Source organism: Nomascus leucogenys, chromosome 6 (genome assembly GCF_006542625.1).
Source record: "Nomascus leucogenys isolate Asia chromosome 6, Asia_NLE_v1, whole genome shotgun sequence".
In the NCBI taxonomy this organism is placed as follows: domain Eukaryota; kingdom Metazoa; phylum Chordata; class Mammalia; order Primates; family Hylobatidae; genus Nomascus; species Nomascus leucogenys.
In genome coordinates, this window is record NC_044386.1 from 68,063,164 (window position 1) to 68,081,431 (window position 18,268).

Below are 18,268 nucleotides of genomic sequence, written 5' to 3' on the forward strand. Positions count from 1 at the left end.
TTTCAGTCATTGGGACCAGATTTCTGAGTGAAATCAAGAACCAATCAGGGTGATCCAAACTAATAAAAAACAAGGTGCCATCAGCCTGTCCATGTGCCTTTCTACACGCCTGTCACTTAAGGAGCTCAGCATTTTAGCTTCACACACATCTACTCTCAACCAGGGAAGGACAATGCTTAATAGAGTTAAATAACCGATATGATCCAGTTTAATTCCATGGAAAGTAGAGGGAAAAAGGATGGGAATAAGGTTTGATAGAGAGAAGGAAGAATCAGAGGCTTGGACAACCGCACCCAGCAGGACCTCTCAGGGGAGAGGGCAGTGAAGTATGTAGCAAGGTCCATGCTTTGCATCCTTAGATATGAAAAGCCAGATCTTTACAGCAGGATGACCTTGTGTTATTAGAAATACAGTGAATTCCCAGAGAGGTTAATTTCTACACTTAAGACGTAAGTTGTAAAAAATGTCTCCCCAAACCAAAGATGATGAATTTTTGTGTAGTTGAGGATTCTTCAAATCATGTTGCCCATCTATTGACGTGAGCAATTTAAAATTGCCCAGGGAAAAGTCAATCAGCATTTGCATCAAGAGGCTTTGCAAAGTAGACGCTCAGAGAACTGACCTGCCAATCTGTACTCCCAAGGCCATGAACATTGCAGGCTCATTTCCATTCACAAAGCCTGCTCATATTTAGAGTTAAGCGGAATGCCAGGAATCAAGACTATGGAATAATCCCAGGGGATTGTCCCTTTGTACTTTCCAACAATAAAATGACTGTGCAATGACATTTGGAATAGCTAGTGTGATTAATGTCAATGTTTACACTGTTTTGTTGAGACAATAATAAATAATATTTATTGAGGATTTACTATATGTTGAGCACTGTTCCAAGTACCTCACATGGATTAACTCATTTAATCCTTGCAACAATCCTCTCAGATAGGCACTATTATGACCCTCATTTAACGTGAGAAAACAACAACAGAAGTAAGGAAACTTCCCCCAAGGTCATACCTTTCAACAGGAAAATTTTCGTACCACAGAAACATGGAAAAGTTAAATGAATTGTTATAAAGTCATCTGAAGTGACTGATATCCTTGCTACCTCAAAGTAAGTCTGAGCTCCCTCTTGATCCTGAGCTGTCAAAAACAACAAACATTAAGATGTCTTTTTCATCTATGTAACTTCCACTAACTTGTTTAAGGCTGGGCGGAGAGTAGTTGGTCAATATATGTTGAATGCACACCCTGCTTTCTATAAATTTCATGATGTCTACATCCATATGATGATTTTAAACGATGTTTTAAAGACTAGCAAAATCTGAATTCATTTTGATGATAAAGTCTATCATTTATTAAGTCCATTAATCTGTCTGCCTGCCAATCTCTCTTTTATACCCTGTGATAAATGATACACTGTCTTTAAGGTTGACATTTTTATCCAAGGACCATGATGTGTATTGTGAGCCTGATCCTATCATGAAAATATTCATGCATTCTAGGGAGTGCCTTCATTCAAACAGATTCGGAGTGCTCATTTGCAGCTGCACACTGGTAGGCAGCTCAGAATCCTGCTGCAGATGTGTTTTGCTTGACTGGCAGTGTTGAGAATTTTTTTATTTGAACGTACAGATGAGGCCCGCCTCTATTTGCAAATAAAGCCTGATTTACACATTTAGCTACCTGCTTGAGCCCAAAGTGTTTAGATTTGTGAACTTTCCAATCTACAAGTACCTGAGAACTTGGCGTAAACCAAATTTAAGACCCCTGTGTTCCTGGAGTTCATAATGTATGGCTCATACTTAAGGCTGACGGAAACATTTTCAGGGAATAGGGCAACTATTATTCCAAGCTACTCTCTCCAGATTTACATACCTAGTTCTCCTGGAGGAAATGTGGAGTTTCTTCAGGACATCTCTGAGATGTAATCATTAGTTATTACCATGTCTTTACAAATGGTTGAACTAGGACCTGGGAAGGGCAGGCAATCTCACAGGCATCTGGCGATAGAAATGCTGCCAAATATAGCAAACGCTTTACCTCTGACTTTACCCATCATTTGACTAGTATGTTCTTTGCTATATTTTTCACCTAAAATGCCTCTTGAAAAGAGATGAGATCTGTTCAAGACCTCACTGTAGTTTATTCTTGAACTGTTATCTTCTAGCCAGCCTGGACAGAAGAGAGGATTACTTGGAGGAGAACCACTGTCCTAAATTGGAACAATAGCCAAGTGTCCTGGGTGACTGAGAAGGGACTTAGGAGGGGCTTAGGCTACTCCAAGACCAGCTGCCCTATTTTGATCTGATCTCTTGGATTAGGCTTCTGGTTTAATATGATGTGGTAGCCAACAGGATCTTTCCTTCTGCACTAGTATTATTTACAGTCTGGATCTGGTCCATGGTATAGAGCACCACGATTCAAATCAATAATTCTCACACCGTGGACATTTATGCGCCATTGATGGAGAACTTTCCATTCCTTCCTGTAGTCCCGCTGACTAACTCTTTCTGCCTAGCCCCATTAGAGAACTCAACTGTGAAATTTTCAGAGTTGATGCCAGTACCTGTCACTGGTGGAGTGCAATGCCTGTACCTTCCAGTAAGAGCTTTTTCTATTTGCTCTGTTAGGGGATAAGCAGCTCCCCTTAGCACTTTCCCTTTTTTGCTATAGGAATTGCTTTGAAATGGTTTCAGGGGCTCTGGAGCATTTGCTTGGGATTAGTATGAGGGACGCGTCAATGAATACAATAACTGATAATGGGGTTTTGTCTCTCAAACACTTTTCTACTTCAGGAAGGAGGCACCTTAGTTCTCATTTTGATGTAGAGTCACCTTATCTTACTGTTTTCTCTGATTATGAATTATCTAAAACAAAGTATGTATTAGCACCAGTCCTGACGGTGAATAATGCTCTTCTGAATGCCTGAAGGTTGGCCACTTTCTCCCAGGTAACTCAAGCCTTCTTCTCCTCTGCTCAAAGCTCTAAATAAAGATGGAGTCTGAACCACCATCTCCAGAACCCAGATTCCTGTGCTTTGATGTACATTTCCTACTCAAGGTTCCCCAAGCACCAATGCAGTGCCCTACTCAGGCTTGCCCCTCTCGGCAACGCTCCCATGTGCTGTCACCTTTCTCCAGTCCAATTCCTGTTCCTTCAGGAATAAGCTCTGCTCAGCTGTTAATGATGTTAATCATTAATGGTACCTGCTGAGCCAACAACTTTGCATTTCACCATTTTAATAGGGGGAATTTCTTGAGACAGTGCTTTATCCCAAAGACAGACCAAGGAGAAAGATATCCTTCTGGGTATCTGCAAAGGTCACAGTGACACTGACACCAACCCAGACTTTCATCTCTACACTTTTATAACAGGTGTGCTGCCTTGCTCATAACACTGGCTGGTTCCTATAGCATAAAACCACTTACAAACTGAACTCAGTAGAAAAACTGTTGATGGCCTGTACAATTCTGCACAGGCAGCAGCAGCTCTGTCTCCAGAGCTCTCTCTGCCTCCTTTGTACTCTGAAGTAAGCAGCAGCGAGCAGCTGTCACCCCAGAGGGAAGAGCTCATGTTGAGCGTAATTCTTGAATCTCTTTGTAATCTGATTTTAGGATAGAGTGTTTGCTTTCCTTCTTCTTGGGCATTGAATCCAATAATAATAAGATTCCTCAAGTATTGACAAGCCTGTGCAGGAGCAGAGAGACCTGAAATCAATGAGGAGTTCACTGTATAGGGAGGTGGAAGGTGAAAAAAGAAGGCCCTGGTGTCTGCATGCCTCCTCCTTGTAAAGCTATGTCCCACCTCAAAGGACAATAGCCCAGTGTATGACTGTAGAGTCAGCAATGTACTCTAAGCCAGAGGAGGGGAGAAGTGCTTGTGAGGAGAGGAGGTATAGCTCTTTTATTCTGGAATACCGCATCATCAGTCTCAGAGATGATCTGAACTTTGTTTTCTAACAACTGGGAATCAGAAATGACATAAAGAGAAAAAAAATAATCTTGGCATCTCAAAAGGCTCATCCCTGTAGCAGGATCAGGGCTGAGGTGCCAGCACTTTTTCTTCCCTCTCTCTGAATTGAAGAGGTGCTATGATGGCAAAATTCACTGAACCAAAGGAAACTGCAGTGACTGGAAATGTCTTTGTCCCTAAAACACCTCCACTGGCTTCCAAACAAGAAGATGGCTGACAGGACACCAGCCTGGGGCCTGGAGGACCCAGTGTGGCTCCCCAAGGAGAACTGTGGCCCTACAGCCTCATCACTGGCTGGGCTCTCCACCCTAGAAGCATCTGCTTCATCCGGGTGCAGCCAAAAGGAACTCTTCAAAGGCCCCAACACCCTGAGCAGACATGACTAAAGCAGCAGAATCCCTGGGAGGAAAAGCGGCTCTGGTTTTACAGGAAAGCAGGTCCCCAATGCTTTGAGTGAAAGAAAAAATGGGCTCATAAAAGAAACAGGAAGGGGAATAGGAAGGATAGCTATGAAAGGAAGAGCTACAGGATTCAATAAGAAAAGGCGGTCCTATGGGAAACGGTAGCTTTGGTAATTTTCTGAGATGACAAAAAATAACTCTGAATGTTCTGTTTGGTGGCTGGGATCCTGGGGAGAGCCTACCTGGCCTTTTGAAGATTATCACACCCACTGCCTTGACTTCTCAAGTCTTTTAATCAAATAGCTTAAGAATAGTTGCAGTTGGCTTTAGTGAAGTAATTGCCCAGAGATCCTGAGGTGAGCCCGACACTGGAGGCTGTCTAACAGCTCCGGGATGGAGGGAAGGACCCGCAACAAAGACCACGTTAGAGATGGGGGCAACTGGGCTGGTTTTCCAACAAGATCTGATGATAAGCAGGGTCAACTTCCTAGTGCAGGAGAGACACAATGATAATACCCTATGAAACACAACTTATTCACTCATTTGGGGTAATATGTCTCTCATTTGGAATGACTATTGCCTCTCTCAACACTTCTGTTAATGCAGGTTCTATCTCCATACAGTGGGAAAAATGAAACTTCAATTTTCTTATGTGACTCCTTGAAGGTCATAGTGATCTAGATCTAAAAATAGGAATTCTTGCCTCTAAGTTCATTTTTTTTTATTACAGCATCCCACTCCTACTGGATAAATCTTGTATTAAGGGTAGCTTAAAGAACATATCTAATTTAGAAAGGTTTATACTGATATGAACTTGTGGGCAATTAGCTAAAGTATTGGGTTCTTAAGACCTAGGACCGCCTGGGTCTGCAATTGAGACTGGTAAAGATCATTCAGAATAATGCCAAGTCAATTAGAAAATGATGGAGTTGATGGCTTCTAAATTAAAAATTCTTTAAGTAGTAAGGTAAAGAAAAAGTCGAATTATAAAGATTCCTTTCCATGAAGGTGTAAAAATAACACAAAGCAAAGAGACAAATAAGCACAGATAGCTATGCCTTATTTAAATACAAATCCTTCAAAAATAATTATCAGAGTATTTTTCTCTCCAGATAAATTCCTCCCACTCTTTTCTTTTTCACCATTTTTTTCTGCCCTCAGATCAACGCTAAGAAGCTGGAGAAACCAATATTAGAAATTAAAAATTACACTTGTGAAATATGTTATTTAACATATTTAATAATTATTCCTTGCTTAATAATCATAGTAGCATAAGAAAAAAAAAACATGCACAGATGTCAGACACACATTCTTCAACTGCAGACCTATCCCTTGACCTCAGTCCTTATACAGTGGGCCACACTGCATTCCAAATGTTTCCAAGTTTGCAGTCATCACCACCTCCTTCCCCAGGAGCTCAGCAGCTTAAAATCCTTAGGACAACCCCGGACATGGCAATCTTGCCTTAGCAGAGAAGGTATGTGCCACCATCCCCGTACTGCTAATGCGGCCTTTCTGATTCGAGTTAATTGCTTTGGAAAAAAGGATCCAGCCTCCTCCTCACCTCACCGGGAACGTTTCCCTGGAAAGGAAGGGATATTGTGTGTCCAGCTCGGCTGATATGGGTCTTTAATCAGATCAGCTCTGAGAAGTGAAGGAAGGAGAGACTGAGAAGACGGGAAGCCCTGAAGTGACCTTGGGAAGCCCAGAGTGTGGGAATATTCCAAGTTTTGTCATTTTAATCCTCAAACATAACTCAGCAGGAGAGCTTACAATTCAGCTCTGCAACAACTCACACTGCATGTCTGGGCATCTGAGGTCTGCATTTTAGCACTACCTCCATTGCTATTCACTAGCACCCAGAGCCTGAAGGAAGGTGTCCACCTCCTTTCCCTTATCTCCTTAAAGAAAATCTACCAAAACACAGGCTTCATGCAGCTGTTATGTCAATGGACCCTGCTGCAGAGAGAAGAAAGCAGGCATCCGCAAACCACCAGGTACAAGTTCACTGTCATTCCAACCCAAGACAACGCGCTCTGGGGAGGGACGAGAGACGTAAGCTCACGTAAGTGCTGCAGCTCAAATTCAGGAATTTGTCCTAGGCACCCTGTAGGCAGGAACCCAAGACAAGGGAGCAATCCTTGATTTTCAGCCCAAGTGCCTTTTCTCATCCCTCGAGAGCTGCAAATTTAGATGAAGGAGGACAACTTTCTATGGGGAGAGCTAAATTAGGCTATCTATGACCAACCTTTAATTGAAACTAATGCAAACAAATGTCTATCTCACTCTGAGTTCTGTTTCTTTTTCTTTTCTTTTTTTTTTTTTGAGACTGAGTCTTGCTCTGTTGCCCAGGCTGGAGTCCAGCGAGCTCCGCCTCCCGGGCTCACACCATTCTCCTGCCTCAGCCTCCCGAGCAGCTGGGACTACAGGCGCCCGCCACCACGCCCGGCTAATTTTTTGTATTTTTAGTAGAGACGGGGTTTCACCGTGTTAACCAGGATGGTCTTGATCTCCTGACCTCCTGATCCACCCGCCTCAGCCTCCCAAAGTGCTGGGATTACAGGCGTGAGCCACCACACCTGGCTCTGAGTTCTGTTTTAATTCACATTGTGGTGGAAAGGCAGTTGGCAAGGAGAAGACTGTGATATTTTAAAAACAATAAGCTAAGGATTAGAGTTTTGTTTTGTGTTTTTTAAACGGATACTGTAGTCTAAGGGGAAAAGTAGAAGAGAAAAGTTTTCTCCTGGCACTCTCAAAGCAGAATGTGGTGCCAGCTGCTCCACCGACTGTCTGAAGATGGGGTAATTGCCGCTCTTCTCACCATAACTCCTTGCTTTCAGATCAGCGGCTGGCAGGTTTATCCGCTTCTGAGCAGCTTCAGAGCCACGTCAATGACACTGGCTACGTCAGCAAGAGCAATCGGAAGAGAGGAGGATGCCACTGCCAACAGCAGTGGGAGGGAAAATTTTAGCCTTAAAGATTCTATCTGTCTATCTGCCTGATTCTAACTGGCATACATGACTGTCAGTGATTTCAGAAGGCCAGAAGAGGGTATATAGTTTTAGACTGCCTCCTTAAGGCTTGGGGTACAGTAGCATTTAGTTAACATGTGTTTAAGCTTCCAAAGCCCTTGTTTAGGTCTTGTTCCCTACTTAGGAGAGGGTGGGCTTTCAAATATATCAGAAGACATAACCAAAATAAACACTACCACAAATTAAGTGTCTAAAGCCACACCACACGCACACCAACAGTGGTTACTGCAGTAATTCTGGCTCATTTCACGCTATCGATAGTTCTAGCTGCTTTCATTTTTGGCACTATTATAACAAACATGACACTACAGCCACTAACAATTTGATTAGGATCCTTGGCATAATGCTATTCTATGGTCTTTTTTTGTAAGTAGGTTAAAAGCTTCTGCTCTCTGGGATGGCAGTCCTTTAAAGTTCATGGTTACAAAGATATGATTCTATTCCATGGTCCAGTATCAGCCACCTTCTCATCCAGGACCATGTCGATGTGAGGAAGCATTATATATGACTAATACACTGCCAAAATGCTTTTAAAGGTGTTGTCTGGGGAGGAGAAAGAAAGCCTAAGGCAAAGGTAACTGAGTGAGTTCAAAGTGAAATAGCTTCCCTAACCCAGACATACCCAGAGGAGAGAAAAATCCCACTGCTAGCACAAGCCTGGTGTTCCCAACTACCCTAAAGTCAAAATTTTGTGCAGAGATCAAAAGCTTATGGCTATTGGATTCCAATAAATCATTTTGTCAAATTCACAGATGAAGAAGGAGGATGCCAAGCTCAGAAAGCTGCAGTACTCCTCTTATGTTCTTAAGTATATTCTTAAGACTATATATAACATCTGGCCTAACGCTCAATGCCAGGCTCTAGCAGGAATGTAATTTAACATTGTATAATGAAAATTACCAATAACTTGTCAACAGCTATGTTCAAGTCACTCGATTTCCCGTGCTTCAGTTTCATCACCTATTTCCTTCCCAGTGAGCTAAAAACGAAGATGTTAAGGTGCCTCATAGGGTCAAGAAATGAGGAACACACCTTAAAAAATACATAAGGTGATATCTAGAAGGAAAAGAATCAATAATGCCACATTTGGAGTCATTGCCCCCATGGTTACCACCATCACTCACTCTAAGTCATAACTGATATGCAGTTCTCTGCAACAGGGGTTCTGAACCTGGGTCCCTGAACCCCACAGGCTGTCATGGGTGTACTTTAAAAGAGGTCCACCAGCTCTGATCTCTAGGGCAGGAAGCCCAGGACACAAAACTTAAGAACCACTACTATAATAAACCTTGGCTACAGGTGTACCAAAAACAAACAAAAACAAAAAACACTTACAATGCCAGATGGAGAGGAAAAGTCAGGGAAGATGGCTCAGAAGCCAAGAGAAAAGCATAAGGATCTCACGAAAACCACCACCTTCCTAAGCCTCAACTCCCTGGGGCATCTATTCAACATTGACTCTGTCTGAAGATAATTTTTTCAAGCAATAATGCCTAGAAGATCATTAATAATAAGCAGAAGAAATGACTGATCATGGAGGACACAAGGCAGAAAAAACCTGAGCTGCCACCCATCCACTACTAAAGACACCTGTCAGAGGGACAACCAAAGGATTTGATGGAGCTTTGAGGGGAGCAGGCAGCTTTATAACAATAGGGTTGTCATGAGTTGCAACTGTGGGGCCATCTTGTGTGCAGTGTGAGAGATGAGAATGGAGTCTGGGTCTGCGGGTCAGACCAAGGATGAAGAGATGAATACTCTAGCCTCTCAGTAGTACCAGCAGGGCGATAGGTACTTCCATACCGCCCCAAATAAGACCCAAGTCCCAGCTTTGACAAAAGAACCATGTTTGGAAGAGAAACTGAAATGAATTGGAAGGAAGCACTTCAGCAGGAGGAGAGTGGTTCAAAAGATGGACAAGATGTAAGCTGTGATCTTAGAAGACCAGGTCACGGGGGAGGGGGCACCCTTAAAGGGGAGTGAGAGAGGGAAATAAAGAATTTCATTCTAATTCCTGAAAGCAAGGCAGCGCATATAAAATTACCTAAGATTTACAGAGCAATTTGCCGTTTACAAAACAGTATGACATTCACGATATCATTTAATCCTTATCACCCTTAAACGCTGGTTACATTTTATTTTACACATGAGGAAACTGAGGCTGAGTAGGGCGGATTATGCGACTTGCTCAAGGTCACTTGGCTGAAATCAGCGCTAGGATGCATCCCCAATACCCCCACCTCTCCGGGTGGCCGTCCACCTTGAAAGTCTTTGTATTAACTCCTATAGGGCAAGGCTGGTGTGGCTGCAACACACTTCGCCCCCCTCACCCCCAAATCTGGGACGGAGCAGCGCCCTCAGGTGCCAAGGAGGGGACCTGAGTGACGCGGAGCCACTGACTGGGGTTTCCCTGTCCTGCGGGGCTCGCGGGAGCCGGGAGCAGAAGCCACAGCTCTCGAATACACGGCAGGCAATCAGTCAAGTCAGGCTCCAGCAGCAGTTGCCGGCATGGGGCTTAACACGAGAGGGGCGGCGCTGGGTGAATTCCCTTCCGAGCGATCCCAGGGCTAGGATCAAGCGCCTGCGCCCGCTTCTCTGACCCGGCTCCCCACGCTCCCCCCTGCCCCGCTGGCTCCTTCCCGGAGGTTCCCCGGTGCGTGGGGGCGCCTTGGAAGAGGAATGGGGCCGGCGTGGAGTGTGGAGGTGTCAGAGGGCCAACCCCGGGGCGAGGGCTTCCAACGCCGCTCTTCTGGGTCAGGACAACCGCGAACAAAACCCGGCTGAAGTTTGGGCATCAAGGGTTTCAGACCAAGTAGCAAGTTGCCTGGAGAGCGAGCGGTCCTAGGTGGAGGGCCTGGGGCAGGGGTGGCGGTAGAGGAACAAGGGAGAGGCAGGAGATGGTGCCCCTTCCCACGCAGCCCCTCGCAGCCCCGCGGGTAGGTGGCCGGTCCGCCTCTGCAGCCCGCGGGTGCCGAGAAAGCGCCCGGCACCGGGCACCCGGCACCGCGGCGCAGCGCAGCCAGCCCCTCCTCGCCGCGCTCCGCGCTCCTCCCCACCTGCCCACGGCCTCGCCCCCGCCGCGGAGACTCACAGTCCTCAGAAACTGGATCTCGTCCTCGCCTCCTTCTCCCCCTTCGGCCATGGCTCCCGAGGCGTCGGCGGTGCCCCAGCCTCCGGCGCCTCTGCTTCCCCCGGCAGCCGCTCGGCGTGCGCTGACTGCTGCTGCGCTCTTTCTCCTCCTCCTCTTCGTCCTCGTCCTCCACCTCCTCCTCCGGCTCCTGGCTCAGCCTCAGCCTCAGCAGCGCCAAGCTAATCCCCGACCATATAGGGAGCTGGGCTAACACTCCACTGCACTGCAGAGCGCCAACGCCAACCAAGCAGTCCGCCCACCCCTCTCGCCTCTCGCCCCAGCCAAGTGCGCTGCGGCCGCCTGCTCCGTGGAGAGCGCAACGCCGGGCGCGTCGAGCCGGCGGGGGCGGTGCGGGGGCTCTGGGCCGGCGCGGTGGAGCCTCCCCCGCACCGCTGGGCACCGCACCGCACACACAGCGGAAGCGCGCGCCCCGTGGCGACCGGAGGATGTCCCCTAAACTGCGCCGATTCACAAACAAAGGCCAGTTGCTTAGCTCCAGCGCGCCCAGACTGGGTACCAACCCTCTCGCTCTGCTCGCTTTGCCCACTTTGCGTGTGTGTGTGTGTGTGTGTGTGTGTGTGTGTGTGTGTGTGTGAGAGAGAGAGGGCGGGGGGGGGAGAGAGACAGAGAGAGAGAGGGAGATCTGGACTCGAATACCTTGCTAGAACCCGCGTGCCTTGTTGGGCAAGGAGAAAACGGTGCAGTGAGGAGCGAGGGTGATTGTCCACTTACAACAAAGTTTGCAACTCCCTAGATAGTCCTTTCTACACCTTAAGAGAATCCCTTCCCCTCTTCAAAATTGGTAAGTACACTTTACCAAACCCCTGGCTTGTCCAGGGTTGCTGTGACTTCTGTACCCCAGGGAGCTTCTGGGGTATCCTGTGCCATCCTCAATTTGGAAGTCAGGTGGCATCACAACCCTTCCTCTCTGTCCACTCCTAACCTTATTCTGCATTTAGAGTTCCAGCCCTGTGGACTCTAAAGGGAGTAGAGAGTAGTTACAGGAGGTTCCCTTCCAGGTCCTGGAAGGCTCCTACATCCCACCCAGCCTCAGGTCCTTTGCCATGGTTGGGGATTGCCAGATTGGTCCTTGCCTTGACTGACGGTGCAGGGTGCCCCCTTCTGTTTGATGGCCGAGAAGCTCCGAGGCAAGAGACTGTTCAAAGCAAAAGGCACCAGAGATGTAGATTTAGGAGGAAGTGCAACTGGGAAGGTGGTAATTCTGGGCTGATGGTAGTGGAAGACACTGGAAACCCCAAGCCATTTCACAGCTTCATATACCGCCTCCTTGTGGACGACATCTATCTCTTGATGCTACCTTAAGATCTCTTTCCTGAGCTTCCGTCCCACATGTTCTGATGAACATCAGAAATGCAAAGAAAAATAATGTTTTTTTCTTGTATTGTACTCAAACTGCTACCTTCTAGGCTGCAGCTTGGGCCTTGCGCCTCTTCTGAAATCCGCTTAGAACAAGTCAAACCATCTGTACATTGTGGCCCTTCACCTCTTACAAGGCATCTGCCATGCTTGCCTCTATGGCCCACCATCCACTCTTTTCTTCTCCTAGCTAAAGGTTCTTCTTACCCCCAACTTTCCCTGTAGTATAGTTTCCAGAGCCTATGTCATCTTTGATGGCCATATAAGCATTCCAGGTTGTCTTCTTCCAGAATTGTTGTGCTCTCCGTCCTTGTTTTGGACAGTCTTTATGTGTAGCCTAATATTGGATTGGCTTTTGGAGAAACACCAGTGACACTCACTGTGTTTGGAGTTAACTAGAATTTCTAGATTTACTTTTTTTCCTCCCACGTGAACTGCAAAAGTCAGCTCTTCTCTATCTTGATCACGTGCAAGTGCTTGAGTACCTGTGGGCACGGTGGCTCATGCCTATAATCTCGACACTTTGGAAGGCCAAGGTGGGTGGATCACCTCAGGTCGGGAGTTCGAGACCAGCCTGACCAACATGGAGAAACCCCATTTTTACTTTAAAAAAAAAATAATACAAAATTAGCCGGGCGTGGTGGCGCATGCCTGTAATCCCAGCTACTTGGGAGGCTGAGGCAGGAGAATCGCTTGAACCCAGGAGGCGGAGATTGTGGTGAGCCGAGATCATGCCATTGCACTCCAGCCTGGGCAACAACAGTGAGACTCCGTCTCAAAAAATATATATGTGTGTGTGTGTGTGTGGGTGGGTGGGTGTGTGTGTGTATGTGTATTCCTTCCAATTGTAATACCCAATCATGTACTGATGTCTCTATATGTGAACCTTTAAGGTATTTTTAAAGCTAGAGTATGCCATGCCATGCAAGGTGCTAATTATTACTAACCTGTGATATGGCATACCTTCAGAATACTAATAGAGGCCCTCTTGGATTAACTTTCATACTGTTGATTATGCTTATTTAATGATCAAGAACTTACCTAAGTCAGAAAAATAATACCTATTGAGTACTATGCTTATTACCTGGGTGACAAAATAATTTGTACACCAAACCTCCATGGCATGCAGTTTACTTATGTAACAAACCTACACATGTACCCTTGAACCTAAAATAAAAGTTATAATTAAAAAATAACCTACATAAATATATTATTTTGCAGCCCAAATTTCTTCTTGTTCATAGGGCTACTACAAATGCCTTTTTTACATACTTTACTGAAATACAGATATGTAACCTGGGACACCACCTCCCGTATCAGTCAAATAACCCTACCACAAAAGAAGTAAGAATGGAGTTCTGTAACACCATTGGTGCATCCACTTGGATTCCTGATGGTCTTTGTGTTCCTTTAGAGTGCCCAAAAGTAAGCTGTTTAATTATCAAAATCTAAGATTGTTCTGGAGCTCAGCTTATAAAAGAGTCTCAGACTATTGTTTCAGACTGTAAACTGGGGAAGGTGGACATTTACTTCTATTTGAAATCTATTGGTACTTCTTCCATTCTCTAAGATTTCCCAAAGATGCACCAATAATGATGCTGTAGTCATATAGGTATAGATAAATAGTAGTTCAGACACTGTGCTTTGGTACTTGTTTTGCTATTAGTTCACCCATTAAGACTGGGAGAGAATAAACTAATAGTAAGTGACTTGTCTAAATTCATACATCTAGTAAAAGGAGTCACACAATCTCCTCTTACTTGGAATAAAACAATCTCAATAGTTTTCAGTACTTTCTCCAAGTAAGAGGAGATTGTTTGACTCCAAGTTCAATACTTTTCAGTACTTTCTTCACTATACTGCCTTGCTTCTAGAACAGCAAAGTGGAAAACATCAGGTTCATACACCACCTCCATGCCCCCCATACCCCATACACATTGGGTTTGCTTCCACACAGCCTATATTTTAAACTGAGTCTCTCTCAAGACCAGTTACTCTTAGTAGAGAGCCAGAGGACTTGGACCTTAGGTCTTAGAGGGTACTGTAGCTACTACATTTTGAAAGAAAAACCCAAAGCCTCCCAGGTTTCTAAACCCCTGGAGAAAGCTATCAGCCATTATTGTGACTTCAATTAGGTGCACACGACAGAGAAATGAAATACCTTTGGGATGCTGGCATGGTTCAAAGTCAGACCTCAAAGCCCGATGTATTTGAATGTTGGGGCACTGTGCAGCCAATATCAACAGCAGGTGGAGAGCCTGTGGTGGGGGCCAGATCAGAAATTTTTCATTTTTCTCATTATAGCACTTTTATACCTTTCACATATATAATTTTAAAGGCCTGACATTGAAATGTTATTATTCAATATTGATTATTGAAATAAAATTCATGTATTTATTTTCTCCTCTGGCAGGTTCTCAAAGTATTGGTCCTGAGGATTTTCTCACATAAGAGGGCCTCTTATTTGTGTTTTAACAGTAATATTGCTATAGTTTTAAAATGCTAATGAAAATATCCACACTCATATAAGTCAGTATCTCATTTGCTATGTTGTATTGTTCATGGTAGCCAGTTGCCCAAGTGGTCTCAGTGAGGCCAAGGATATGGATTCAATTCTAGGAGGGCCAGTTAGCTTCACTGCATTTGCTATCCAAAGACCCTGGCCCCTTCATTCTGGCTAAAAGTCTCATAAATCTTTGTTCATTAGCCATAGGGGAGGCAGGCTTAAGCTTTAACTAGCTAGGACTTCCCATGCTTGGAGACACAGAAGCTAAGGGGTCACACTTGATAAAGATAGCCTTCACCCATGTTATTAGTGATATATTAAACTCTACACAACACTAAATCTTTCTCCAATATCCATTTCAGCCTCACTTCCTAACTATAGGAGTCATCCATTTGCTGAAAATGCATGTCTTCCATTAATTGCACTCATGGCTTCAGTCTGCATTGACTCAGGTTTTGCCTAAGGAAAGTATAAAAGGGAAGATGGAAAGAACTGTAGAGTTGAGGGAGCTGACTCTGCTAGCTACCATCTTTTAAAATATCTCACCACATACACAAGTACTATTTATATACTGACTGAAGATTTATTTATGTTTTTCATTAGCAAAAAGAAAACACTTTTCTCTGCTTTTTGTTCAGGTGTTCAAAGGCAAGAAGGTATTCTCACCAGGGAAGCCTGTGAACAGAAAGAACTCCTGAGACTACACCTGCTTTTAATTTGGTGCCAGTAGGAATGATGGTATACACATTTTACAAAAGTCATTTTTTAATGTTAAGAAAAAATTATCATTAGTTTCCAAGATCTTTATAATAAGCTACTAAGGTATACTAATATACCTTTGTCCTAAAACTTGGAAGCCATACCAAAAATCCTTGATTCAGATTCCTTTCTAAAATAGAGAGGGGACAGGTACAAAAAAAATCTTTTTCTGATGATATGTGCATTATCTTGTTTATAAAAGCCACAGACATCGCAACTGCTTAACACAGGCAAGGATCCACTTACTGATACCTTCCTGAAGCTGAACACTTGGAAATGTGGTCGTTGCCACCGCCTCCTCCTTCTCCTCCTCTTCCTCTTCTTCCTCCTCCTCCTTCTTCCTCTTTTACTCCTTCCTCTACTCCTTCTTTTTCACCTTCTCCTTCTTTTTCACCTTCTCCTTCTTTTTCTTTTTGATGTTTTAAGATTGGAGGATTACATTATAAGGCCAAAGTTAATATGCCATTCTGGTGAAAGGCTCCGGAAACTAAATCACTCAAAGAAGGGGCTTTGTCCCAGCAGGGCTGGGGCAGCCTCTGAGGCACAGCAGAGATAGAGGCAAACTGAGCACACTTGCAGAAGCCTAGGAGGCAGATCTTTTGCAGGTGCCATCCATTGAGCTGATTCATCTTCAAGGAGTCTCCAGTTGGAAAGGGTTGTTAAAGCAATAGATTAAGCCACCAGCATTATAGTAGTTTATTTGCATTTCCCTGCAGGTCAGCCTCTGTTTAACAGTAAATTTATACTGTAATCATTGTGTATTAGACATTAGAAATTAGACATTTAACATTAGAAACACAAGAGTTTGAGTCCTGGGCAAAACTCTGACATTTGTATGATTCTGAGCAAATAATTTAAACTCTCAAAGACTGTTTTCATTTTATGAAAATACCCACTTTTGGGTGTATTTTAAAGATTAAATGACTGGGTGATAAGAATGTTTAGCAGAATGTCTTGTAAAAGTGCTCAGCACAAAACACCTAGATATTCCTTGCAGATCAGTCCCTGTCCTCCTTTGTGTTGGTTTCCAATGCCTGCCTTTCCGGTCTGTTTGTATTCTTGCCTCTCTTAAAGTTCTATTCTTATTCGACTTTTATGAGGCCTTTACTCACACAAAAAAAGACACAATGTTTCTGATTTCAGCAAACTATTTCCTGCCCCAATAAGCAAAACATTCTAGGCAGATCTCATGTGTTGCAAGTTAATGGTGAACACCAACACTGCTTTTCTGTGTTTGTTTCCTAGGGAGCTTGTTCTGAGCTGTATTATGTTTGCATCTTTAATGAGAGATGTATTCTGTTGCTATGGCATATTGAAATTCATGACTTCCTCTGGAAGGTGGAATTGTCACCTGCCACCCCCCTCAGGTTTTCCCTTGGGCTTTATGAGATTGAGATCTAGTGGCTTATGAAACTATACTTAATCAGATAAGTCTCACACTAAACTCAATGCCTTTGACTTCTAATTTCTGCATTTTAATTCTTCCTGTAATTCAGTGGCACCGATTTATTGAAGCTGCTGCCAGCAACAATTTGCTCTGATTTGCTGCAGTTTTAATAGTTCCTGCTGAAATAGGTGGGCACACAGTGGGAAAGGAGATGAACACAGTTTTGTGTCATTTATTTCAGGTGCCAGGGTGAGACCCACATTTCAGTAGGCAAAAATGTAGGTAAATGACTTTTATGCTGGTTCTAGGGTAACTATATGTAACTATATGGCCAGCTCCCAGGTTCAACTTGTCCCTACAGCCTGTTCTGAGCAGATCTCATTTCCAGTATCTTTGAGCTGGTGAAATTTCCTTTAAAATAATTCAAGGAATCTAACAAAGCAAATCCTTGTTCTCTCTGCACTAAAGGACACACAATTTCTCTTAGTATTCAGCGCTCCAGTGTCCTAGGATGTGAGCTCTGCTTTGCAATTCCTTGTCAGAATGTTGCTGTTGTCGCCAACATGCATGGCAGAATGCTGTGGACTCTAAGAGTTCAGGAGGCCTGCAGTGCTGCTGAGTTGCTCCTGTTGCTCTCATCTGAGGTCCAAACAGAAGTCAGAGATCTTAAACTACCACATTTGTACCTTATCATACAATCTAAAATTGAGAATGTAGAGTCTAAGTTCAATGGGTGCATAGACCAGTAAAAATGTGCAGACAATTTTCAGCTGTATCATGGGGTTGCCATGTTTTTATGTTGCTATTAAGCACGTTGATAATCAAACTGCTAATTAATGACTATTACCATTGTATGAAGCAAGAACTTTTTAACATAAGACAGTAAAAAGGACAAATCTTAGAATTAAGAATAAATTTGACTTTATGAATAACTCATTACATAATCTCTTTCTTTCTCTGCCTCTCTCTCTTTATCACTCACTCTCTCTCCTTTTCCCGCAAAGGAGATGAAAACCTCATCAAGACCAGCACGGATTTGGGAATCACCAATAGAGTCAACCCGTCACTCTAAGATGAGGAAACTAAGGCCCCCTAAGGTGAACTGTGAACTGAATTGATGAAAGCTGGGATCAAAGCCCAGATCTCTGGGCTCCTTGTCTGGTATTTATTTTCCTTGCTTTCTTCATAATTAAATTCAGTGTAATGACCCAGATGTAGAGCAAGATCCTGGAGTGTCTTCTTAATCATCAAATATTGTCCTCTATAAAGTTATAATGTTTAGTGAATTTGCTGTAGTCTAATTCTTTTAAAAACGGCTAACACGTGTGAGAATTCACTAGTGACCACCTAGAGTGCTTGTTCCCTAAGGGATTATTGACTATTCTTTAAAACTATAACAACAGACAACAACAACAACAACAACAAAAATAGGAAAGAAAATTAAGGTTGAGCTTAATCACTTCACTCACTTAAGTATTTATTACACATAAAAGCAGTGTGTTGAGGAGGTTTTGGGACTGGTGAATCTCATGTTGAGGTGATTTTAGAATAGCCCTTTACTAATGTAAAATATTAATTTACTAAATTGCATGACTGTACTAGTCCATTTTCACGCTGCTGAAAAAGACATACCTGAGACTGGGCAATTTACAAAAAAAAAAAAAAGGTTTAATGGACTTACAGTTCCAGGTGGCTGGGGAGGCA

At 43.9% G+C, this 18,268-nt stretch overlaps 1 protein-coding gene and 1 long non-coding RNA gene across 3 annotated transcripts in view; one reads left to right on the forward strand and one right to left on the reverse strand.

Annotated features, from left to right (window-relative positions):
• The window catches only part of RYR3 (ryanodine receptor 3), a 568,187-nt gene extending 557,512 nt beyond the window's left edge, over nucleotides 1–10,675 (reverse strand). Inside the window, exon 1 of one of the 2 annotated variants that reach the window (XM_030814359.1) lies at nucleotides 10,497–10,675. In XM_030814359.1, coding sequence (XP_030670219.1) covers nucleotides 10,497–10,547 — 51 coding nt within the window. In that variant the 5' untranslated portion in view covers nucleotides 10,548–10,675. The remainder of the gene's footprint in view (nucleotides 1–10,496) is intronic. The other variant, XM_030814360.1, reaches the window with a different exon arrangement.
• A 565-nt stretch (nucleotides 10,676–11,240) lies between these two features.
• On the forward strand, nucleotides 11,241–17,850 carry LOC101176181. The gene is made up of 3 exons (XR_178401.2): nucleotides 11,241–11,337; nucleotides 15,057–15,156; nucleotides 17,569–17,850. It is a non-coding gene; the product is annotated as an uncharacterized LOC101176181 (long non-coding RNA).
• Nucleotides 17,851–18,268: the final 418 nt, after the last annotated feature.